General features: G+C 38.9%; 1 protein-coding gene across 2 annotated transcripts in view; it reads left to right on the top strand.

The window, feature by feature from the left end:
* The window catches only part of RINT1 (RAD50 interactor 1), a 32,735-nt gene that overhangs the window by 6,748 nt on the left and 771 nt on the right, over positions 1-25,216 (top strand). For both annotated transcript variants that reach the window (XM_041721966.1, XM_041721967.1), the window contains 12 exons: positions 200-384; positions 4,680-4,921; positions 7,593-7,766; positions 7,866-8,015; positions 8,827-8,983; positions 11,019-11,129; positions 11,227-11,452; positions 12,151-12,288; positions 15,077-15,276; positions 20,590-20,804; positions 23,483-23,663; positions 23,736-23,854. In XM_041721966.1, the coding sequence (XP_041577900.1) occupies positions 200-384; positions 4,680-4,921; positions 7,593-7,766; positions 7,866-8,015; positions 8,827-8,983; positions 11,019-11,129; positions 11,227-11,452; positions 12,151-12,288; positions 15,077-15,276; positions 20,590-20,804; positions 23,483-23,663; positions 23,736-23,854 (2,098 nt within the window). The remainder of the gene's footprint in view (positions 1-199; positions 385-4,679; positions 4,922-7,592; positions 7,767-7,865; positions 8,016-8,826; positions 8,984-11,018; positions 11,130-11,226; positions 11,453-12,150; positions 12,289-15,076; positions 15,277-20,589; positions 20,805-23,482; positions 23,664-23,735; positions 23,855-25,216) is intronic.

The following is a 25,216-nucleotide window of genomic DNA, read 5'->3' as shown; positions in this document are numbered from 1 at the left end:
GTATTTTTGTGTGTATACATATATTTTGTGTGTGTGTATTGGTATGTATATACATGAACATATATATGCACACCCTATATAGTGTTTCCTTTAAATTACAAACTTTTGAAGGTAGATATATTGTTTTATCTATGTATTATTTTTCCTTTAACCGTGTGGTACTTAGTAATGTTGAATAATTGTTATTCTTTCGTTTCAGGTGACATAAATATTATAGCTCTTGTTGGAAATGAACAAGTCAATGAAGATACAGATAATGGTGATCTCCCTGCCTATGTGTCTGCATTTATAGAAAAAGAAGTTGGAAATGACCTTAAATCTTTAAAGAAACTTGATAAACTCATAGAACAGATGACGGAAAATAAAATGCAGTTAGAAGAACAGGCAAGTATTAAAACTCTTTGATATAAGGGGCACGTGGGTGGCTCAGTTAGTTAAACGTCTGCCTGCAGTTCAGGTCATGATCTCGGGGTCCTGGGTTCGAGTCCTGCGTTGGGCTTCTCAGCTCATGTTCTTTCTTTAAATAAAATCTTTAGGGCAGCCCTGGTGGCTCAGCGGTTTAGCGCCACCTTCAGTCCAGGGCGTGACCCTGGAGACCCAGGATCGAGTCCCACGTCAGGCTCCCTGCATGGAGCTTGCTCCTCCTCTGCCTGTGTCTCTGCCTCTCTCTGTGTGTCTCTCATGAATAAATAAATAAAATCTTTAAAAATAAATAAATAAAACCTCAAATAATATCAGAAGTAGGTACATACTATAATATAAACATACCCATTATTGTATAGGGAATTTTGAAGACATACTTGTGAAAAGTAGTGTAATCATTTAAAACTGTTGTATATCTTTTAAGGACTTACAGCATGCTAGTATTTTATAAATTACATAAAAGACAAAAGATCTTGAGGGTGCCTTGCAGTCTCAGTCAGTGGAGTATGCAGCTTTGATTTCAGGATAGTGAATTCAAGCCCCACGGGGGGTGGAGAGTTTACTTAAAAATAAAATCTTTAAAAAAGAAAAAGGCAGAGTTCCTGCTGATATGAGTTAGGTCTTAAAAACATAATGACGGCTAGCATTTTAAGTAGCTTTTCATACAGTGACTTTTAAAGTGTAGAAGCACTTTAAAAGTATGTCATTTCATGGTGTACAAAAGTGTTATAGCACCGTCATTTCAAACTTTGTATATGCCCACTCATAAGGAGAAAATGTGAAAATTAGTATAACATAATAATGGTTATTTCTGGGTGGTTGGTTAACAGGTGATTTATTTGCTTCATGTCTTTATTTCCAAGTATTTTCTTTTTATAGTGAATGTATTACTTAAAATAGTTTTTAAAAAACCCAATGAATGTAATCTTAAAAAATAAGTGGATCCTTTTACTTGCAAGAGTGTGTTTGTCAAGGATAAAAGCTGTACGTCCTGTAACTACTACACTGGGTTAAATAGACTGTGTGTGGCTGTGTGGGTGTGTTACCCCTGGGTTGTCAGTCCTGTGTTCCCATCCGCAGTACCCCAGGCCTCCCATCTTCCTGTCTCTCCACAATGGCTACCGCAGTTCCCTAAGCATGGCCCCGCCCCGTCCTCCTGTTCCCTTCTGGCAGGCAAGCTCTGCCATACATGCATATGTATGGTGGGCTCTTGAGAGCAAAGGTGAGCGGTCCTCAGCCCCCCGGCAGTCCTTCCATGGCTGCTTCCTTGGGAAGGTCGGCTCCTCTGCCTCTGCCCTCAGCTGCTCTTCTGAACTTTCCCCAAGATACCTACCCCATGTGGCCATTCTGTCTTTTCCTTTTCCCAAAAAGAACAAATTCAGGGGACTTAGCATGAACTACTGAACAGTCTATCCCACGTTCCACAAACTTATTTGCAACCTTTTCCACTACGTAATTCAGCAGAGGATCAGTCTGAGACAGTCATGCTTCACGTTCCACCTGCCACCCGAGTGAACTTGCTTCTTGTTTCTTCCTCTGCTGCTCAGCCAGTCCTGTCCTCTCAGCATAGGGACACGCCCAGATCTTTTCCTGAAAACCCAAACTAAAAACCCTTGCCTCATTTTACTAGGTGTTAGTTTCTTCCTTTTCTCCTTAGGCTTTCTCAAAAAGTTCATCTTTCTTCATGTCTATCTCCACTTCCCAGTCAGGCTCATTTTCCTGATGACCATGGAAGCTTTGGCCGGAGTCCCTCACTGAACCTTAAATTCAGCATTTCTGTCTCTTCAGATGTTTCCCTTGGAAAATGGCACCACCATCTGCCTGTCACTCGGGCCTGAACCTAGGAGCCTTCCTAGATTGCTTGTCATCCTGCCTCCACTGCCCGGTCACCAAGACCTCAGAGTCTGCCCCCCTTCACATCTCCCATGTCCATCTGTGCCCTCGTTCCACCCCTTCTGCCACCAGTTGAGGGCTGCAGGCTCTCCTGCACTCGGCAGTTTGCCCAGCCTCTCCTGCCTTCTTGTCCCCACAGCAACTGTCTCTTGTTTTTATTCTTTACAGAAATTGTATTGTGTAAATAAATAAACATGTATAAAGTATAGCTAAAATCTTTGTGTACATAATAAGCATACGTGTACTTTAAATATGCATAGCTTTACTTTTTTTTTTTTAAGATTTTATTTATTTATTCACAAGAGACACAGACAGAGGCAGAGACACAGACAGAGGGAGAAGCAGGCTCCATGCAGGGATCCTGATGTGGGACTCGATCCGGGGACTCCAGGATCACACCCTGGGCCAAAGACAGGTGTTAAACTGCTGAGCCACCCAGGGATCCCCTTTTTTATAATTAATGTGGTCTACTATTTTTCGTATCAATCTATATAGGTCTCTCTTTTTTAATGGTTTATTCAACTATGGTTCTATATAATTTACTTAACCAGGTTCTTATTGGTCAACGTTTTTGCTATTTCTAGTTTTTATTATTGCAAATAGGAGAATAAACATAATATTTTGTCACATTACTTTTTAAATCATAAATTTAACCAAATGAGTCCCTTGTTAAAAACTTGTGGGCACGTGGGTAGCTCAGTTGGTTAAGCATCTGACTCTCTCAGCTCGGGTCTCGATCCTTGGGTCATGAGTTCAAGTTCTACACTTGAACCTTATTGAACCTTAAATTCAGTTTTGTTTTTTTAAAGATTTATTTATTCATAACAGAGAGAGAGAGGCAGAGACACAGGCAGAGGGAAAAGCAGGCCTCATGCAGGGAGCCCGATGTTGGACTCGCCCTGAGACGAAGGCAGACGCTCAATTGCTGAACCACCCAGGCATCCCTGGAACCTACTTAAAAAAAAAAAAAAAAAAAGACAAAACAACTATTAATGGCTTCCCATTGCCTGTTGGAGAAAGCCCACATTCTTCTGAGGCACAAGATGCTTCTGTGAGCTCGTCTCTCCCTACTAGTCTAGGCTCATCACTTCTTTCTACATTTGTTTTTTGAACTGTATTCTGTGCCTTACTCAGCTCTTTGCTGTTCTCTGATCATGACTGAGCCATTCCTTTTGCCTGGAATGCCCTTTCCATCCAAAGTTTCCCAGAAAATTCCCGCCCATCCTGTGAAGGTCTGTGTGGGAGCCATGCAAGCACAATTAATTGCCTTGTGCCTCAAAACCTTGCTCTCCAGAGTGTGGGAGCTTGTTAAACATGCAGAATCTCAGTCCCTACCTCAGACCTAGTGAGTTCAAATTAGCATTATATCAGATCTCTAGGTGATTCCCATGTATATTCAGTTTTGGGAAACACTGCCTTAGTACCTCATTACACCTAGCATCTCTCTTTTATTGCATTAATCCTATAATACAGTAATTATTTGCTTATATTTCTCTTCCATACGAACTGAGCTTAAGGGCATATGCTATGTCTTGTCTATTCCAAGCACAATGCCTTGTACAGTGTCTAATCATTGTTTATTAAATTGAAGTTCCCCTGTAATAGTCTTTATATTGTATTGATAACTGATATTTGGGACGCCTGGGTGGCTCAGTGGTTGGGCGTCTGCCTTTGGCTCAGGTGATCTTGGAGTCCCAGGATCGAGTCCCACATCGGGCTTCTTACATGGAGCCTGCTTCTCCCTCTGCCTGTGTCTCTGTCTTTCTCTGTGTCTCTCATGAATAAATAAAGCTTAAAAAAAAAACCCCTGATGTTTGTGTATGTTTTTCCATATGCTATAAGAATTAACAAATACACCATATCTCAAGTTATTACCAGGGTATCATCTTACCAAGTCAGTGGTTCTTAACCTGGAATTAAGTCAGAATCACCTGGGTAACTTTTGCAACAGATACTCAGATTTTTAGAATCAGAGCTTCATTTACTTTTGCAACAGATACTCAGATTTTTAGAATCAGAGCTTCATTTATTTTTGAAGGAAAGTATTTAGTAGCTAAAGCATAAAAATAACCTCTGACTGGGCCATCTGAAAGTGCTGAGCTTCATGAAGGCAGATCCCAAGGTCCTTGCTAGGGCGAGAGGCTGCTCCCCACACATCTTCACGTACAGCATTTTGTGTTAGGTTTGTTTGGTACAGGATGCAGAAATCGCACTTTTTTTTTTTCCTGCACCTTTCTTTGAAGCTTATAATTGACAATTTTCAATTCTGTTAGAACAAATATGTGTTTCGAAGGTAATCTAATAAAAAAGGGTTATGAAAATTTTATCTGATTGCTGCTGTTCTTTGTTTTTGGTATGGTCAGGTGCTTACAATTTCATCAGAATTCCCCAAAAGAATTCAGAGTGCCTTAAAAAATGCAGAAGAATCAAAGCAATTCCTTAATCAGTTTCTGGAGCAAGAAACTCATCTCTTCAGTTCCATTAACAGTCATTTGCTGACTGCACAGCCCTGGATGGAGGATCTTGGGGCCATGATCAACCAAATTGAGGAGATTGAGCGCCATCTTGCTTACCTTAAATGGATTTCACAAATTGAAGAACTAAGGTAAAAAGGGCCGCTTTGTTCTCGTAATTATTATTTTCCTTTGAGGATCTGTCTTAGCGAGTGCATGCATGTCATTAAATAATTGAGTTAATTAAAGATGATAATAATGTAATTTTACCAGTTCTGAAAATAGCATTATGATAATGATTCTCTTTATTGTGAATGAACATAAACTTTTCTGGGAGCTTAATTTGCATTTGAAAGAAAGTAATCTAAGTAAAAAATTTAAGTCCTATAGTTGTATTGTGAACACATGATAAAAACTACTATTATTTATAAAAACCAAATTAATAAAAACATTCTTCAGTGTAGTAATATTCTCTACTTTTTAGACATGGTCACCTGATGAAATGGATTGCTTTCTCTTAAATTTCTATTATTTTCAATGGGAGTCATCTAATAAGTGCTACACAGTATTTGTAAATGACTAACAGAGTTTTGCTACCTGTGAGTTAGGAGGGAAAGAAGTACATCTTTTTGTTTGTTTGTTTTTAAGATTTTATTTATTTATAAGAGAAACAGAGAGAGAGAGGCAGAGACACAGGCAGAGCGAGAAGTAGGCTCCATGCAGGGAGCCCGATGTGGGACTCGATCCTGGGACTCAATCCCAGGACTCCAGGACCATGCCCCCGGCCGAAGGCAGGCGATAAACCACTCAGGGATCCCCAGAAGTACATCTTTCTGAAATGAATGTATGTCAGTGGTGTTGACTATCAGTGTCTGGTATTGCCTTTCAGACAAGCTAAATGAACATTTTTGCCTAGATTGGCAGATTGTTTGGTTTCATCGTAGAGTCCCCCAGCCCCTCAGCATGGTTCCTTCCTGCCTTGGCGTTAAGTATACTCTTGCTCTAAAGTTGTCAGCAACCATTCATGTTGTCTGGAAGACTTGAGGAAGAAAGGTCATCCAAGAATCTTAATGTCCCATGGTAAATTTTAAAGAATTTAACCTATCAGGACTGTGAAAATCTTTGTTTTGCTTATGAGTTTTACATTTACAGAAAATGTGGTATGCTTGTTAAGACTGTAGTGTTACCAGTGATTCCAGAAGTCAAGTTAAGGTTTTTAGGCCATCTCTTTTTTGTTTAGATAAATTTTTTTCAGTGAATGAATTTGAAAACTTGCTTTTTTTTACTTCACTGTTATGGCTCCTCTGAGAGAAAATACCAGAAAGGGACAATATTAATGACCTTATTAAGTAGAATAAATTGTTTAAAAGCCTCACTCTTATAGTAGCCAAGGTAATAGATTAATTAAAATAGGACTACGGTTATGGATAGTTTTTGTCTGATGTTGGAATTGTTTAAAAGAGAAATTTGGCCTGGAAATTATATTGGAAATAGTAATCAAATTCATAATCAACTAGAGCACAGCTATTTCGCTCTTTAATAACATGCTCTTTCCTTTAGGTCTTCCATGATAAATTTCTATTTCTGGCTTCTTTTGGGCTTCCAAGATTTTCCACATCTCCTCATTTCTCTGTAACGTTCACCTGCTTTTGTATCTTTTTTTTGTTTTTAAGATTTTATTTATTTATTCATGAGAGAGAGAGAGAGAGAGAGAGAGAGAGGCGGAGACACAGGCAGAGGGAGAAGCAGGCTCCATGCAGGGAGCCCAATGTGGGACCTGAATCCTGTACCCTGGGATACCACGCCTGAGCCAAAGGCAGATGCTGAACTGCTAAGCCACCCAGGCATCCCTGTTGTTATTATTATTATTACTATTATTTTTTTAAAGATTTTATTTATTTATTAATGAGAGACAGAGAGAAAGAGGCAGAGGGAGAAGCAGGCTCCATGCAGGGAGCCTGATGTGGGACTCGATCCAGGAACTGCGGAATTTTGTCTTGAGCCGAAGGCAGACGCTAAACCACTGAGCCACCCAGGGGTCCTTGTTATTATTTAAAAAAAAAATTTTTTTTTTTTGAGAGAGAGTTGAGCCAGGGAGGGATAGAGGGAGAGAATCTTAAGCAGGTTCCACACCCCAGCACTGAGCCCCACGTAGGTAGGGCTTGATCTCACAACCCTGAGATCATGACCTGAGCTGAAATCAAGAGTTGGACGATTAACTGATTGAGCCACCCAACAACCCTTAGAATATGTATTTTTGGGCAGCCCGGGGGGCTCGGCGGTTTAGTGCCGCCTTCAGCCCAGAGCCTGATCCTGGAGACTGGGATCGAGTCCCGCATTGGGCTCCCTGCATGGAGCCTGCTTTTCCCTCTGCCTGTGTCTCTGCCTCTCCCTCTCTCTCTCTGTGTCTCTCATGAGTAAATAAATAAAATCTTTAAAAAAAAAATCTGTATTTTTATCAAAAGAAACATCTCATTTTACTTTTCAAATTTTTACTTTTTATCAAAGTATAGTTGACACACATCTAATTTTTAAATTAAATGCTTGCTTTATAAAGTCAAATAAGCAAAATGGTAGCTCATGAGATCTGTTTGGCTGTTTCAAAGAATTTGATTTGTTGGTTTTACATGGGAAATTTGATTTCTAGGCTTTCCTAGAAAAATTTTAAGCTTTGACCACATTGGTAAAAAAGCCACTTCTAGCTGGTGCTTCCTTCTTCCTTACATGTAACTTTATATACAACAAGAGGGAGAAGTAGTTTCTCTGCATTTGGAATTATTTTGAACAGATCATCTTTGAAATTTGCTTTGCCTCATTTTATAGTGATAACATTCAACAATATCTGATGACCAATAATGTCCCAGAGGCAGCCTCTACTCTCGTGTATATGGCGGAACTTGACATTAAGCTTCAGGAATCATCTTGTACTCATCTTCTTGCTTTCATGAGAGCCACTGTTAAATTCTGGCATAAGATTCTCAAGGACAAACTTACAAGGTAAGGAATTCACCCCATATTCCATGGGAATTGCTTTCAGGTGGTATTTGGTGACATTTGCATTTTAACTGAAATACATGTGTTACTTTTCTGTTACAGTGATTTCGAGGAAATTTTAGCTCAGCTTCATTGGCCATTCATCACACCTCCCCAGTCTCAAACTGTTGGCCTGAGTCGACCAGCCAGTGGCCCAGAGATATACAGTAACCTGGAGACACTGTTTTGTCAGCTTCTAAAACTACAAACCTCGTATCTTTGTTGGAGTTAAAACTTGCTAAATTATTTTTTTTCCTAGCGTGGATTCATGGCTAGAGAGTAGAACTTTTTGAAAGTGACCAAGAAACCAAATGGGCGTACTTGGTTTGGACTTGATCTGTATATACCTGCAGATGGCTGGATTGTTCTCTTTCAGAGTGATTTGCATGTGGGAAGGGTGAGGGGTGAGGGTTCAGTCTGAAATACGACTGACTCAAGTTTACATCATGCATAGGTCTCTTGGGACAACAGGAAAAAAAAGGCAGCTGGGAGGAGACCTTAGTAACTTAGTGTTAGTTAATTAATTAATATTTATTTATTTTTTAAAGGTTTATTTATTTATTTATTTATTTATTTATTTATTTATTAATTATAGACATAGAGAGAGAGGCAGAGACACAGGAGGAGGGAGAAGCAGGCTCCATGCCAGGAGCCTGATGCGGGACGAATCCCAGGATTCCAGGATCGCGCCCTGGGCCAAAGGCAGGCGCTAAACCGCTGAGCCATCCAGGGATCCTAAAATTTATTTTTTACTTAGTGTTAATTTAATAAAGTGATTACTTAAATGTGTTTCCTTCCTTACTATTTTTTATTTTAGGAAAGATCAATTCTAATAACATTTTTGGTGCACTTTTTATTGTAATCATGTGCAGTGTAAAATTATCTGTATTACAATTAGTTTTACTTAGTATCGTATATATTTGTTGGAAAAATACATTGTGTATATATATATGTAGGTACATACGTGTGTATGTACATACACACATATATATACTTTTCTTTCTCCTTGACTCGACTATGTCAGAGATGAATTACTTACTGAGCCAAAACAACTTCCAGAAAAATACTGTCTTCCCGCATCCCCTTCTATCATCCTGCCCATCCAGATTATGCTGACTCCCCTTCAGAAAAGGTTCCGGTATCACTTCCGAGGGAACCGACAGACTAATGTGATAAGCAAGGTATGCTTTGTCAACTCTGGCCCTTGGTTTTTGTTAATTAGCAAATGTTAAGTGTTCCATACTTTCTCTGGTTTAAGGTAAAATCTGATTCCATTCATGTTTCTCTTCTCTAAAGAGCTAAATTCCTATTTTGTCAATGGCCTTGATAGATCTATTTCAGGACTTCTGTTGAGGGGTTGTCAGAATCTGCTCACTCATTGGCACATCATCTGAGCAGTCTCAAGTTCCCCTGTGTGTGTGCTATAGCATCTGTGGGGCACTTTTTACACCCGGCTCCCCATTTCACTGTGCAGATTGCTCCTTGCAGTTTATATCAGAAAGAGAAGCTAAAGTCAAAAGATAGTCAAGTTTTAGCTTCTGAATAGATTGTTGATGCTAAAATGGTTTGTGGCTGTACGGGAATGATGGAAATGGCTGTAAGGAAATTATCACCAACATGTAGTTGGGGGATTCTAGCCATGTATATCAGAGATATTGTTGAGATTTTTCTTTGACTTGAAAAACCATCGGGCATTTTTTAAAAATGAAATTTGATTGCATTTGTTGAGAACTAGAACTGTTGCCGGGGGGTGGATACTACCTTGTTTATCCTTGAGCTTTGCTACATTTAATGCAGCACAAGTGGGTGTGCGGGGATGGGGGTTGATCAATGGCGACTCACACTAGGCATTGTATGTGCCATATATATAAATAAATGAGTTTATAGGCCTTACAAAATTTTAAAGAAATCAAAGGATAGGCAGTTGTTTGCACAGAATGGAGTAGAATGGCAATGGATTTCTGTGTTTGTTTGTTTTTCCTGGTTCTTAAATTCAGCTTATACTTTTGTACTTTATGGGTCTCCTCCTTTTTAGGATGGGGTGTTGGTGGAAAGAAGAGTAGAATCAATTAGTAAGTAGTAAGTGAGGCAAAGCAATAAACCTAAAGCTATAGAGAAGCAGGGAGAATTTGAGGTAACAAAATTGTGAGTTATGTTGACTTCTTTGTAAAGTGTAGTTCCACTGTGTCATCAAACCTAAACTTTACAGCCCCTGAAATTAGAGAGTCCCTTATTCACTTTTGTATTTCCAGCATCTAGCACACAGCAGGGATTTACCACTCCGTGTTTTTGAGTACTTGTCCAACAAAACTTGGAAGGTGTGTAGGATCGGCTCTAGGGACAATTTAAAAAGCTGCCTACTTAGGTTTACTTTTCTATGATTACACCTGGTTGAAGGCATGTGTTGTTGTTTTTCCTTAATTTACCTTTTCAAAAGACAGAGCAGAAAAAAATCAAGTTTAAAAGTTATTTTGAGGGATCCCTGGGTGGCGCAGCGGTTTGGCGCCTGCCTTTGGCCCAGGGCGCGATCCTGGAGACCCGGGATCGAGTCCCACATCCGGTTCCCGGTGCATGGAGCCTGCTTCTCCCTCTGCCTGTGTCTCTGCCTCTCTCTCTCTCTCTCTGTGTGACTATCATAAATAAAAATTTAAAAAAAAAAAAAAAAGTTATTTTGGGCAGCCCAGGTTGCTCAGCGGTTTAGCGCCACCTTCAGCCCAGGGCGTTTTCCTGGAGACCTGGGATCGAGTCCCACATCGGGCTCCCTGCATGGAGCCTGCTTCTCCTTCTGCCTGTGTCTCTGCCTCTCTCTCTCTCTCTCTGTCTCTGTGTCTCTCATGAATATATAAATAAAGTCTTAAAAAAAAAGTTATTTGGGAATGTTATGGTCTAAACCCAATTTAAAGACCATGAGATCTTTGTAATGCTCATTATTTTACATATTTCCAAAGTGCTAGATTTTAAATATGTATGATATTGTAAATTTATGACTTTATGGACTTATACCATGTTTTGGAATTTGTTGGGAATACATTGGGAAACTTGATTATTAAGCCTTGTGTGACCTCGAAGTTCAGAGTAGAAATTGTGTTCTTATACATAGGAATTTTCAACTAATTTTTATAAGTGCTGTGTGTATACAGTTAAGTAGAGCTGTTTAATTGTAACGTTCTAATTGGAATGATTTAAGAATTCAAACTGTTTTACTTCTTTCCTTAGCCTGAATGGTACTTGGCTCAGGTACTTATGTGGATCGGGAATCACACTCAGTTTCTGGATGAGAAGATTCAGCCAATATTAGACAAAGTAGGCCCTTCAGTAAATGCGAGGGTAAGAGACTTGGTCCTGAGCATTCTAGTTTTAGAGTTCTATGTATCCATGAATAACTTGTCATCTACATTACCTTATGCATATGTATTTCTTTTAGCTTGAATTTTCCCGGGGGCTTATGATGCTCGTTCTTGAGAAGTTAGCTGCTGATATACCGTGTCTGCTCTATGATGACAATCTCTTCTGTCATCTGGTGGATGAGGTGCTTTTGTTCGAAAGGGAGCTACATAGTGTTTATGGCTATCCTGGCACTTTTGCAAACTGTATGCATATTCTATCAGAGGAAACCTGTTTTCAGAGGTGGTTGACCGTGGAGAGAAAATGTAAGTGTTCATGTACCCATAGGGTACAAAGAATTGTCTTCTTTTGTGGGTATTAATTTTTGGTGTTTTTCTCCACCAGCTCTGGGTAAAAACTAGAATCATCTGAATTTTTCTGGTCAGGGTTTACCAAGTTGCTTTATTTTCTTCCCATCAAACCAGTTTTCCTTAAATTTACACCTGTACTATGCATGTTTCCAGAGGGCAGTAGTCAAGCCAGTAGGGTATACGGTTAACTGTTTTATGGATTGTACTACAGTATTTCTGTTCTTGGTAGCGCTGTTGGATGTAGCTTGTCTAAGCAGTTTAAATATATATTTTTAAAGATTTTATTTATTTATTCATGAGAGAGAGAGAGAGAGAGAGAGAGACAGGCAGAGGGAGAAGCAGGCTTCATGCCGGGAGCCCAACGCGGGACTCGATCCCGGGATTCCAGGATCGCGCTCTGGGCCAAAGGCAGGCGCTAAACCGCTGAGCCACCCAGGGATCCCCTAAACAGTTTAAATATTTTGAAGATTTTGGGAAGGGATAGTGGGGAGAAGTCAAATCTTGTTCAACTCTAGAACAGAGCATGTTAAATATAGTGCAACTGTTAGGAGGTTGTGGATTTATTTTTTACAGAAAAGTCATCATTCCAAAAATTGTGCTGAAAATTAAGAATGACTGTAACTACTTGACATACTCCTTTTTTGTGCTGTCAGTTGCTCTTCAAAAAATGGACTCAATGCTTTCATCAGAGGCTGCCTGGATATCCCAATATAAGGATATCACTGATGTGGATGAGATGAAAGTTCCAGATTGTGCGGAGACTTTTATGACGCTACTACTGGTGATAACTGGTAAGTAGAAATCTTTTAGGATATAACTTTGTTTTAAAGGTATTGATTTGGGATCCCTGGGTGGCGCAGCAATTTAATGCCTGCCTTTGGCTCAGGGCGTGATCCCAGATCCTGGGATCGAATCCCACATCGGGCTCCCTGCATGGAGCCTGCTTCTCCCTCTGCCTGTGTCTCTGCCTCTCTCTGTGTGTCTCTCATGAATAAATAAATAAAATCTTTAAAAAAAATTTAAAAAGTATTGATTCTTCATATGGCACTTTTTCAAGTAGTTCAACAAAATTAGTATCATATAGTGGTTATTATAATATCTTTAAATACAGTTTCTATTTTGGTAGACTCTAGTACAATATTCTAGCTTTCAGGTTTTTAATAATTTAAAATCTTAGACATTGCACGGGCACCTGCGTGGCTCAGTCAGTTAAGCATCTGCCTTGGACTCAGGTCATAATCCCAGAATCCTAGGACCGAGTCCTGAGTCAGGCTCTCTGCTTAGTGGGGATCCTGGTTCTCCCTCTCCCACTCCCCCTGCTTGCGTGCTTGCTCTCTCTCTCTCTCAAATAAATAAAATCTTAAAAAAAGAAAAAGATCTTAAACATTGGTATATATGAGGGGGAAATTCCTGAATGGTTACAATAAAAACAATTAAATGAGAATTTAATTTTATTACCTTAATTCTCTTGCCATTCAGCTTAAGTGTCTTCAGTAGATTGACCTGAGTTTTAAATAGTTCCCCCCCCCTTTTTTTTTTAAGATTTTATTTATTTATTCATGAGAGACAGAGAGAGAGAGTCAGAGACACAGGCAGAGGGAGAAGCAGGCTCCATGTTGGGAGCCCGATGTGGGACTCGATCCCGGGACTCCAGGATTACGCCCTGGGCTAAAGGCAGGTGCTAAACCACTGAGCCACCCAGGGATTCCTTATTATTATTTATTAACTCAGTTTTTAAAAAACAAAAACAAAAACTTTTATAGGGAAATTTTCAAATATACACAAAAGTAATCTAATGTAATGAAACTTCAGGTATCTGTTACTAAAGTTTAAAAGTTTGAATTTAAAAAGTTTACATGGTTTTCTCCCCAACTTTTCTTTTCTTTTCTTTCTTTCTTTTTTTTTTTTTTTAAAAGAAAGATTTTATTTACTTATTCATGAGAGACACAGAGAAAGAGAGAGAGGCAGAGACATAGGCAGAGGGAGAGAAGCAGGCTCCATGTAGGGAGCCTGATGTGAGACTCAATCCCAGGTCTCCAGGATCACACCCTGGGCTGAAGGCAAATGCTTAACTGCTGAGCCACCCAGGCGTTCCCCCTCCCCTGCTTTTTAAGGATTTTTATATACTTATTTGAGAGAGAGAGCATGAATGGGAGGAGCAGAGGGAGAGGAAGAGAGAGAGAATCTCAAGCAGACCCTGCACTGAGAGTGGAACCTGACTGGGGCTCAATCTCACCACCTTGAGATCACAACCTGAGCTGAAACCAAGAGTCTGACACTCAACCAGCTGAGCCACCAGGCACCCCTCACCTATAAATTCTTAAGTGTATATCTCTTCTAGTCTATTGTAGTTCTTCCTTCATTTAATTAATTAATTTATTTAATACATGTTTTAAAAATTTTTATTTGTTTGAGAGAGAGAGCATGAGGGGAGGGTGGGGGGCAGAGGGCAAGGGAAGTGGGGAGGAGTAGCAGGCTCCCCTCTGAGGAGGGAGCCCAACAGGGGGCTTGATCTTAGCACCCAGGATCATGATCTGAGTCAAAGGCAGATGCTTAACCAGCTGAGCCACCCAGGCATCTCCTCCTCCCGGTAAAAAATAAGTCCTCTTTTTGTTGAAGAAATGGGATGATTTTTGTACATAAAGATCTTTGACTTATCAGGGGCTACCTCCTGATAAACCTATTCAAAGTTCAAAATACTTTAGGTAAAAAAAATGCATCTAATAAACCTAACTTATTGAACATCACAGTAGGTTTCACTTGCTCACGACACTTACATTAGCCAATAGTTGGGGAAAATCATCTAACATAAAAGCATTTATAATAAACTATTAACTATCTCATATAATTTATTGAATTATTTGCAAAAACCAGAATTATTGTGTGGGTACAGCCATTCTGTGATGGCTGTAAGCACATCAGTTGTTTACCCTCTCCATCCCACCACAGCTGACAGAGTTGTGGCTTGCTCCCACTTGTACCCAGGATCGTGAGACGGTTGTACCCCATATTGCTAGTCTAGGAAAAGACCCAAATCAAAAGTTTGAAGTAGTCCCTGTGAATGGGTATGGCTTTTGCACCATTGTGAACTTGAAAAATTTTAAGTTGAAGCATCATAAATCAGGGATCATCTATAAGTTCCTCATGCCTTAAAAAAATTTGAGGTGTAATTTATACACATGAAAAACAAATCTGAAGTATACAGTTCAATGAGTTTTGACAAGTACATATACTTGTGAAACCCACACCCTTTTAAAGTTTAGAAATAGGTCCATATTTTGAATGGTGATAGATTTTTTTTTAAAGATTTTACTTATTAATTTATTTGAGAGAGAGGGGAGAGGGAGAGAGGGAGAGGCAGACCTCCCACTGAGCAAGGAGCCTGATGCAGGGCTGGATCCCAGGACCCCGGGATCATGACCTGAGCCGAAGGCAGATGCTTTACCAACTGAGCCATCCAAGTGCCCTGGTGATAGATTTTTTTTGACAAAGGCACCAAAGCATGTCAATAGGGAAAATCTATAACCGTGTTGCGGACAGAACCCAAATCTTCATATGTCTTGTTAACTTTCTCCACAGACAGATATAAAAATCTTCCCACAGCTTCCAGAAAGCTACAGTTCCTGGAGTTACAGAAGGACTTAGTAGATGATTTTAGGATACGGTTAACTCAGGTGATGAAAGAAGAGACTAGAGCTTCCCTTGGCTTTCGATACTGTGCGATTCTCAATGCCGTGAACTATATCTCAACAGTACTGGCAGATTGGGCTGACAATGTTGTAAGTTAATGTACTTTTATTAATTTATTTTAATATATATTTTTTAAGTTTATTATTATTTTTTTTTATTAATCTCTACACCCAGTGTGGGGCTTCAACTCATGACCTTGAGATCAAGAGTTGTATGCTCTTCTGACTGAGCCAGCCAGGTGTTCTGTTAATGTGCTTTTATATTAAATAATAGAGTAGCAGTTTTCACAGTTTTATCTTTTGAAAGGTTGAATTTATGGCATGCAGAAATTACACATTAGGTAGAATAACAATGAGGGCAAACTTAGGGGATATGATTAAATTACATATTTTTCTCAACTAAGTCTCAAATGGTTAAATCTCAATATTTTAATCATTGGAAAAGAAAGACAACCTTTCATGAAATAGTTGTCTATAGAATGAACCTTTTTCTTTAGACTTGGGAAATATTCATGTATGGTAATTACTATCTCAGCAAAAGCTATAAGATTGAATAGTGCTTTCAAAATCAATAAAATCCAGAACTTTAAGGAAGATAAAATAAGAACATTTGAGGGGCGCTTGGCTGGCTCGTTGGTGGAACATGTGACTCTTAGTCTCAGGGTCATGAATTCACACCCCACAGAGATTACATTAAAAAATAAAATAAAATAAAAATAATATTTGATACATTTTGAATGCCTTCAAAACAGGAGTACATAGAGGGGCACCTGGGTGGCCCAGTCAGTTAAGTGTCCAACTCTTGGTTTCCACTCAGGTGGTGATTTCAGTGTTGTGAGACTGAGCCCTGCATCAGGCTTGGGATTCTCCCTCTGCCCCTCCTGCTTATGCTCTTGATCCCACTCTGTCTCTCCCTCTCTAAAATAAATAAATAAATCTTTAAAAAAGAAACAAAACATGAGTAAATAGAATAAAAGAGACTCCCATGTGCCCATGACCCAGGTTCTTAAACCAATTTTGTTTTATTTAAGCCTCTTCTTCATCCCACACCCTTGATTGTTTTGAATATTTTTTAAAAAGATTTATTTATTTATTCATGAGAGACCCACAGAGAGAGAGGCAGAGACGCAGGCAGAGGGAGAAGCAGGCTCCCTGCAGGGAACCCCATGTGGGACCTGATCCGGATTCCAGGATCACGCCCTGAGCTGAAGGCAGACGCTCAAATGCTGAGCCGCCCACGCATCCCTATTTTGAATATCTTAGATATGCTTCATGATAAATATTTCAAAATGTATCTCTAAAAGAATTCCTTTTAAAAAAAAAATAACCACAATACCATTATCACATCATTCAAAAGAGTTAATTTCTTGTAGTGGGAGGTATCTTTTAAATAAATCTAAAACTCAAAATCTTGGGTCTGGTTAGCAAGTATTATAAGACCTTTTACGTCCAAGAATTTTATTTATCTTTCTTTTTTCCACACAATTCTATGTGTTGACGGATTTGGTCTGCCTAAATATATTTATTTTTTAAAGGTTTATTTTTTTGAGAGAGAGACACCATGTGTGCAGCATGTGGACACAAGAGCTGAGGGAGGGGCAGAGGGAGAGAGAGAATCCCAAGTGGACTCCTGCTGATCGTGTACATTGGGCTTGATCTCACAACCCTGAGATCATAACCTGCACTGAAATCAAGAGTTGGTTGCTTACCAGCTATGCCACCCAGGTGCCCCTGTATTTATTCATGTTTTAAAAGCATTCAAAGGGTATAAATATTATTATTTTTATTTTATTTCATTTTTTTATGTAATCTCTACGTGGGGCTCAAACTGAGCCACCCAGGTGCCCACCGAAATATAATTATTAATTAGTAATTTCTGTTTACTCTTTTTATTAATCCAAGGAAAACATTGGCAATCAAGGCATTTCATAGCCAGATTTTCCAATATATACTTCTAGCCAAAAGTGAAGAAGCTTAATTAGCCTTTAGCCTTAGCATAGATTAATTCCTTTGGATATCTTACATTGGAATGATCTCAGAGGGTTTCCAGGAACTCCTTGGACAGGGTACCCTTGGGTTTGGACTCACTGTTCTACGATCATCTGTATGGATACAGAAATCACCTTGAGTTTTCACCAGTGTGTCCCATAAAGTGGGTTTCATGACAAGGAAGTATTAACGAAGAATTAATATGACCATAAAACCATGAAATACATATTAAATGTTTTAAAAAAACCAACTGTACTGACATACATTATAAAGTATTATATGATTGTGTCATGAAATAAAAATAGGAAAGTAAAACAACAAAAAAACCTATAATTTTGATATGACTTAAAAATACCATTTATAAACAGTGGTAGATAAAGTGGGAATTGAAAAATTCCAGTGTAAAATGATTAGAAAGATGAAATAAGGATTGGTGATGTCATAGTATACCAGAAAACATAATTTTCGAGTGTGTACAGAAGAGTTACAAAGATAGACAAGGTAAGTTAAAATGTCTGTGTACACTGTCAAATTTTAATGAAATAAAAAATAAAAGAAGTGAAATATAGTCAAACAGGCATTTAAAGATATTCAACGCCTAGGTTAGAGAGAGTCTGGAAATGTGTGTATGTATATATGTATGTATATATATATAAAATTTTATATATAATATTTATATATATTATATATAATATTTATATTATAATACATTATTATATTTATATATATATATATAAAATACAGGGTAATAAACCAAAAAATAGGAAACAAAAGTAAGTATACTAATAACAAATATAAATGATGAAAACTTGATAAACACAATCATAGTTTATTCTAATCTAAATTCTTTGGTTGGGACTTACTAATTAAAGCCTTTTTTTCTGCAAAAACATTAACTGATATCCATGCGCATAGTATCATTCTACTAAGCTAGGAAAATAAGACACAATAATTATTTCATAAAATGAATATAATGTAGAGTATAATCAATGCATTTGTTTATAAAGTCACGTAATTAGAATACATTATTCATTGTGTACTTTCATATGTTGGTTTCCTCATTTTAGTAAGTATTTTTTTCACTCAGCCCCCATACTGTTCCATTTTCTGCTAAGCTTTGTCATAAAACAAATTGTCATTCCTGATTCTCATGCCAGATGATCTAATAAGAGACTCATTCAAGGCCAGATTTTTAGCTTCAGCAAATTATTTGTGGAACATCATTAACTACTTTACTTGGTGCCATAGTCTGTTAACAACAATGAATTGGCCATCATCTCTATCCTTAGGAAATTTATAATCTAATGCTGAATTAACTGGGTCCTTCTGTCAACAGAAGTAATTTAGAATTACTTTTCAAATCATGAAGTTCTTTGTCCTTGTATGTTATTATAGTTTAACATAAAAAATTATTTAACCATCTTCACGGTCCTTCAGTTTGTGAATGCTTAAAATAAAAATCATTAAAGCCCTTGTATTTCGTAGATAGAAAAAAGAAGAGTGGACAGAGTTCACCTTCCACTCATTTAGATTCTGCACTAATGGCTGACTATTGCCAGATTGTGCCAAGCCCGACATACTCAGCCCTTCAGAGTCAGGAATTTTTGAGTTGTAGGTGATAGAACTGGATTCGTGCTGGCCTGAATGGGGGTTGGGGGCTGGGCTGGGGAGGTGAGGAATTTGTGTAACTGAAAGCATTAGGCTGCCCTAAACTCCTTCACTCTTGGCTTCATTCTCAGGCCAGCTCTGGGAAGTGTGGTCGCCGGTGGCTCCCAGCTCACATTATCCTTCCACAGTCGCAAAAGGACTAGTGCCTCTTCTCAGATGGTTTGAATACCAGCTCGGCCTCTCACATGTCCAGCCCTGAACAATCACTAGTGTGGCCACATCTGGTCCCCTGTTAATGAACGTTTAGGCTGTTTACAATCTTGCTAATTATCCATAGCATTATTTTTCTGTAGGGTAGAAAAAATACTTTTTCTGAAAATAATATGAATTCTACCTAAAATGCCATTGTAAAAAATGACATTTTAATTTTCTTAATTCTAGTAAATCTGATGCATTTATTACTACAATGATCAGTCTGTCTCTAGAAAAAATGAATACCCAGAGAAGTTAGCCGTCGCACAAATGCAAATTAAAATCACAGTGAGAAGGAGCCCTTGGGTGGCTCAGTCGGCTGAGTGTCTCACTCTTGATTTCGACCTAGATTATGATCTCAGGGTTGTGAGATCCCCACATTGAGCTCCGTACTGGGTGAGGAGTCTGCTTGAGATTTTCTCTCTCCCTCTCCCATCCCTCCCCACTACTGCTTGCACTGACACTTTCTCAACCTCAAAAAAAAAAAAAAAAAAAAAAATCACAGTGAGATTCAACTAAATAGAAACTAAGATGTCTATAATGAAAAGATAATAATTATTAGTGCAGATGTGGAGAAATTTGAATGTTGGTATAGTTACTGTAGAAAATAGATCCTCAAATAGTTAAACATGGAATTAAAAAAAAAAAAACCCATGGAATTACCATATGATCCAGCAATACTAGTCTTAGAGGTGTGCAAGAGAAATGAAGACGCACACACAAATGTTCATACAGTATTATTCATAAAGACAGAAAGTGGAAAGAATCCAATTATCTGTCAACTGACGAATGGATAAATAAAAAATATATATATAAATAAAATGTAAACACAGTAGGATATTATTATTCAGCAATGAAAAGGAATTAAGTACAGATACATGCTACATTACAGATGGACCTTGAAAACATGCTCAGTGAAAGAAGTCAGACAGTCAAGTCAACAAAGATTAGTGGTTGCCTAGGGTTTGGGGGGTGGGAGGCACAGAGAAGGGATTGGGAGATGATGGTTAAGTGTGGGGTATCTTTTTAGGGTAATAAAAACAACTAGGGGCACCTGGGTGGCTCATTGGTTAAGCATCTGTCTTCGGTTCAGGTCTTGATCCCGGGGTTCTGGGACTGAGCTCCGTGTCGGGCTCCCTGCTCAGTGGGGAACCCGCTTCTCCCTCTGCTTGCTTGTTCCCCCTGCTTGCACTCTCTCTCAGATAAATAAAATCTTTAAAAATGTTTAAAATTGACTAGTGATCAACACACAATTCTGAATATACACTTAAAGCCATTGAATTGTCCACTTTAAACAAATGAGATGTCGTGTGAATTATATTTCAAGCTGTTAGAGAAGAAGGATTTGGGGACGCCTGGGTGGCTCAGTGGTTGAGTATCTGCCTTTGGCTCAGGTGATCCTGGGGTCCTGGGATCAAGTCTGGTATCAGGCTCCCTGTGAAGAGCTTGCTTCTCCCTCTGCCTGTGTCTCTGCCTCTCTCTCTGTCTCTCATGAATAAATGAATTAAAAAAAAAAAGGTTTTAATGACTGTGTTGACATATTTTTGCTTTCAGTTCTTCCTTCAACTTCAGCAGGCAGCACTGGAGGTCTTTGCAGAGAGTAACACCCTGAGTAAGTTGCAGCTGGGACAGCTAGCGTCCATGGAAAGTTCTGTCTTTGATGACATGATTAACCTGCTGGAGCGTTTAAAACATGACATGTTGACCCGCCAGGTAGACCACGTTTTTAGAGAAGTTAAAGAAGCTGCAAAATTGTATAAAAAAGAAAGGTAAGTCCTTCTGTATTTTCTTACAACTCAACTTCCAAATCCAGTTTGCTAAAAATGGAAAGATGATAAATACCTGTTTTTCTGAAATTATTCCAAGAAATAGAAGAGGAAGGAAAGCTTCCTAATTCTTTCTACAAGGCCAGCATGACCCTGATAACCAAAACGAGATAAAGGCACCTCAGAAAAAGAGAATTACAGGCCAATATCCTTGCTGAACACAGATGCAAAAATCCAGGTGCATCTTTACCACCTCAGGCTTCTCCATCGGGGGCACCTATAAAATACTATGAAACCAAACCCAACAACACATTAAAAAAAGTCATTCGCCACAATCAAGTGGGAGGAGTAGTTCAATATTTGCAAATCAGTGTGACACATTACATTACTAAGAGAAAGGATAACTATATGATCATTTCAACAGATGCAGAAAAAATATTTGACAAAGCACAACATCCATCATGATAAAAACCCTCAATGAAGTAGGTTTGGAGGGAACATACCTCAACATAATAAAGGCCATATATGAAAATCCCACAGCGAACATCATATTCAGTGGGGGAAAACTGAAAGCCTCTTCCCCTAAGGTCAGGAAGAACATTAAGTATGTGTTGTTGACGTGATACTGTATATAGAAAACCTGAGAGACTCCACCAACAAACTGCTAATGAATTCAGTAAAGTCACAGGATACACAATGTACAAAAATCTGTTGCATTTCTGTATACTAATAATGAAGCAGCAGAAAAAGAAATTAAGAAAATAATCCCATTTACATTTGCACCAAAAATAATAAGATACCTAAGAATAAACCTAACCGAAGAGGTGAAATACCTATATTCTTGAAAACTATAATAACACTGATGAAAGAAATTAAAGATGACACAAAGAAAAGACATTCCATACTCATGCACTGAACAAATATTCAAGTGTCTATACTATCCAAAGCAATCTATACATTTAATGCAATTCTAGCAGAATACAAGGGCATTTTTCACAGAGCTAGAACAATCAATCCTAAAATTTGTGTGGAACCACAAATGACCCTGAATAGCCAAAGCAGTGGGGGAGGGGAAGCATAGCTAGAAGCATCAAGTTTGCAGACCTCAAATTATATTTCAAAAATAGAATTACCCTATGATCCAGCAATCGCCCTACGGGGTATTTACCCAAAGAATACAAAAACAGTAATTCAAAGGAATGAATATATATATCCATATAAAATTATGGATAGTGGAGTATTTTTTTTTTAATTTTTTTTTTTTTTTATTATTTATTCATGATAGAGAGAGAGAGAGAGGCAGAGACACAGGCAGAGGGAGAAGCAGGCTCCATGCACCGGGAGCCCGACGTGGGATTCGATCCCGGGTCTCCAGGATCGCGCCCTGGGCCAAAGGCAGGCGCCAAACCGCTGTGCCACCCAGGGATCCCGGATAGTGGAGTATTATTTAGCCATAAAAAAGAATGGAAAGAACGAAATCTTGCTATTTGCAAGACCTGGATGGAGCTAGGGAGTATAATGCTAAGTGAAATAAGTCAGAGAGGGCAGCCCGGGTGGCTCAGCAGTTTAGCGCCGCCTTCGGCCCAGGGCGTGATCCTGGGGACTGGGGATCGAGTCCCATGTTGGGCTCCCTGCGTGGAACCTGCTTCTCTCCTTCTGCCTGTGTCTCTGCCTCTCTCTCTCTCTTTGTGTATTCTCATGAATAAATAAAATCTTTAAAAAAAAAAGAAAAGAAAAGAAAAGAAGTCAGAGAAAGACAAATACCAAATGATTTCACTCATGTGGAATTTAAGGCATAAAACAAATGAACATGAAACAGACTCTGAACTCTAGAGAACAAACTGATGGTTACCAGAGGGGAAGGTGTGGGGGAATGAGTGAAACAGGTGGCAGGGATTAAGGAAGGCACATGTGATGAGCACTGCTGATTAAAAAGTTAAAAAAAATTGAAAGATGATATATGCAGTCACATTTCTAAGGTGTCCAGATAAGCCCTTGGTACTACAAATTTTGAACTATTTTGGATGGAAAGCTTTCTAAAATATATTAATACATTCTTAATTGGAATAAAGTGGTCATAATTTCACCGTCAGATGGATCTGTAAATACAGAGAACTGGTGTATGATGTGGGGTTGGGTGGCCTGTCAGCCATGTACCAAAGCATGGTGCTCCTGTAGTGTTCTGTGCATGCCTGGTACGCTTTATCCCACCCTTATGGTTCTGTGTGGAAGTTGGTTACCTTCGCCACGCCGTGTCCTCTGTGTGCGTCTGTTCAAGCGGAGTCCCTGTCCCACAGACTATTTATAATCAGTTTGGAAGTGTTTTCAGTCCCTGGTCTTTTGCTGAAAATCAGATTATGAAGTTAGCTGATGTCTTAAATGCTAATACGGGTTACATTTTGCCTGTTTTATAATGATTTCAGTAAGTCACATTAACATGGGATTAAAAAAAATACTATGTGTCATCGTCGTCGTCACATAGGGAGTATTTAATACAGAGGTAAAGTATAAATATATTTACTTTCTGAGACAGCTTTTTGTGCTGGCTGTACCTTGTTTCTCATCCAAAGTGCACTTCCCTGAATTTGAAAGGATTTGTTAAGTCTTAAAACACACCAAGTTTTGAGAATCTTTCCTAAAACTTAATGTGCCATGGGCCTTGCTGCCTTTGTGTCTTCCAGGTGGTTGTCCTTGCCGTCCCAGGCCGAACAGGCGGTGATGTCGCTGTCCACTTCAGCCTGCCCACTCCTGCTCACGCTGAGAGACCGCTCACTGCAGCTGGAGCAGCAGCTCTGCTTCTCCTTATTTAAAATTTTCTGGCAGATGCTTGTGGAGAAGCTGGACGTATACATCTACCAGGAAGTGAGTAAGAGCAGGCTGCAGTCTAGGCTATGACGATAAAGGCAGCTGTTACATGACTGCTCTTTGTTGCAGATCATCCTTGCTAATCATTTCAATGAAGGAGGAGCAGCTCAGTTGCAGTTCGATATGACGCGGAATCTGTTCCCCCTGTTCTCCCACTATTGCAAGAGACCGGAAAATTATTTTAAACAGTAAGCTCAATATTTAACCATGACTGCTAGTGTATCAAGTGTTTATAGAGGAGGTGGATTCCTTTTTTATAACAGTTCTTGGGTTCTAGTGATGTTTGGTGGGATAAACAGAGCATCAATTAAAATTTTAGGACATGCACTGTATACCCAGATAATCCAAGACATGACCCATGACCCCCTTCCTCTATTTATCAGAACTGGATCTAAATGATGTGTTGGGCTTTTTTTTTTTTGTGTGTGTGTGTTGGGCTTTTTATTTCTTGCATTTAGTTTAATGCTCCTGTTTGCCTTTATTTTTAATTTTTATTTTTTTTAAGATTTTATTTATTCATGAGAGACACAGAGAGAGAGAGAGAGAGAGAGAGAGAGAGAGAGAGGCAGAGACATAGGCAGAGGGAGAAGCAGGCTCCATGCAGGGAGCCCGACGAGGGACTGGATCCTGGGTCTTCAGGATCATGCCCCAGGCTGAAGGCAGCATTAAACCACTGAACCACCTGGGCTGCCCTTGCCTTTTTTTTTTTTTTTTTTTCAGATTTATTTCTTTACTCATGAGGGGGTCGGGGGGCAGAGACACAGGCAGAGGGAGAAGCAGGCTCCATGCAGGGAGCCCAATGTGGGACTGATCCCTGCTGAAGGCAGACACTCAACCGCTGAGCCACCCAGGCATCCCATGCTATTTGCCTGTTACTGGAGAGAGAAAATGCAACAAGTGCAGTTCTTCCATACTCAATAAGTATAAGAAATTAGAAATATGCTTAGTACCTAATAGTATGCCAGGCCTGAAGAAAATTTGTTTTCTTAAATATTTATTAATTTTGGTTCAAAGCATAACTTTATGTAAGAAAAATTCTTAGTATTTTTAGAAATTGATTTAAAATTTAAATTATTGGGGGCAAATTTGAGATTATAAAACATTCTTTTAAAGTTATTATAAAACAAGATTATTTTTGCTAATTTTAGTTAAGCTATCTGAATTTTTTCTTTTTTTTTTCTTTTTTTTTTTTTTGGTTTCTTCTCTTTCCATATTCTAATCTAGCACAAGTCTTAGCTACATTTAATAGGTTACTATGTTAGTATCAATGTTATATTTTGGGTGGTGGTAATAGATACATATTGAAAACAATGATCCGGGATCCCTGGGTGGCGCAGCGGTTTGGCACCTGCCTTTGGCCCGGGGCGCGATCCTGGAGACCCGGGATCGAATCCCACGTCGGGCTCCCGGTGCATGGAGCCTGCTTCTCCCTCTGCCTATGTCTCTGCTTCTCTCTCTCTCACTGTGTGCCTATCATAAATAAATAAATAAAATAAAATAAAAAAGAATTAAAAAAAAAATGAAAACAATGATCCTATTACAGTAATCTA

The sequence above is a fragment of the Vulpes lagopus genome, chromosome 11 (genome assembly GCF_018345385.1).
Source record: "Vulpes lagopus strain Blue_001 chromosome 11, ASM1834538v1, whole genome shotgun sequence".
Taxonomy (NCBI): domain Eukaryota; kingdom Metazoa; phylum Chordata; class Mammalia; order Carnivora; family Canidae; genus Vulpes; species Vulpes lagopus.
The sequence above is the reverse complement of the archived record's forward strand: the minus strand, read 5'-3'. Positions and strand labels throughout refer to the sequence as shown.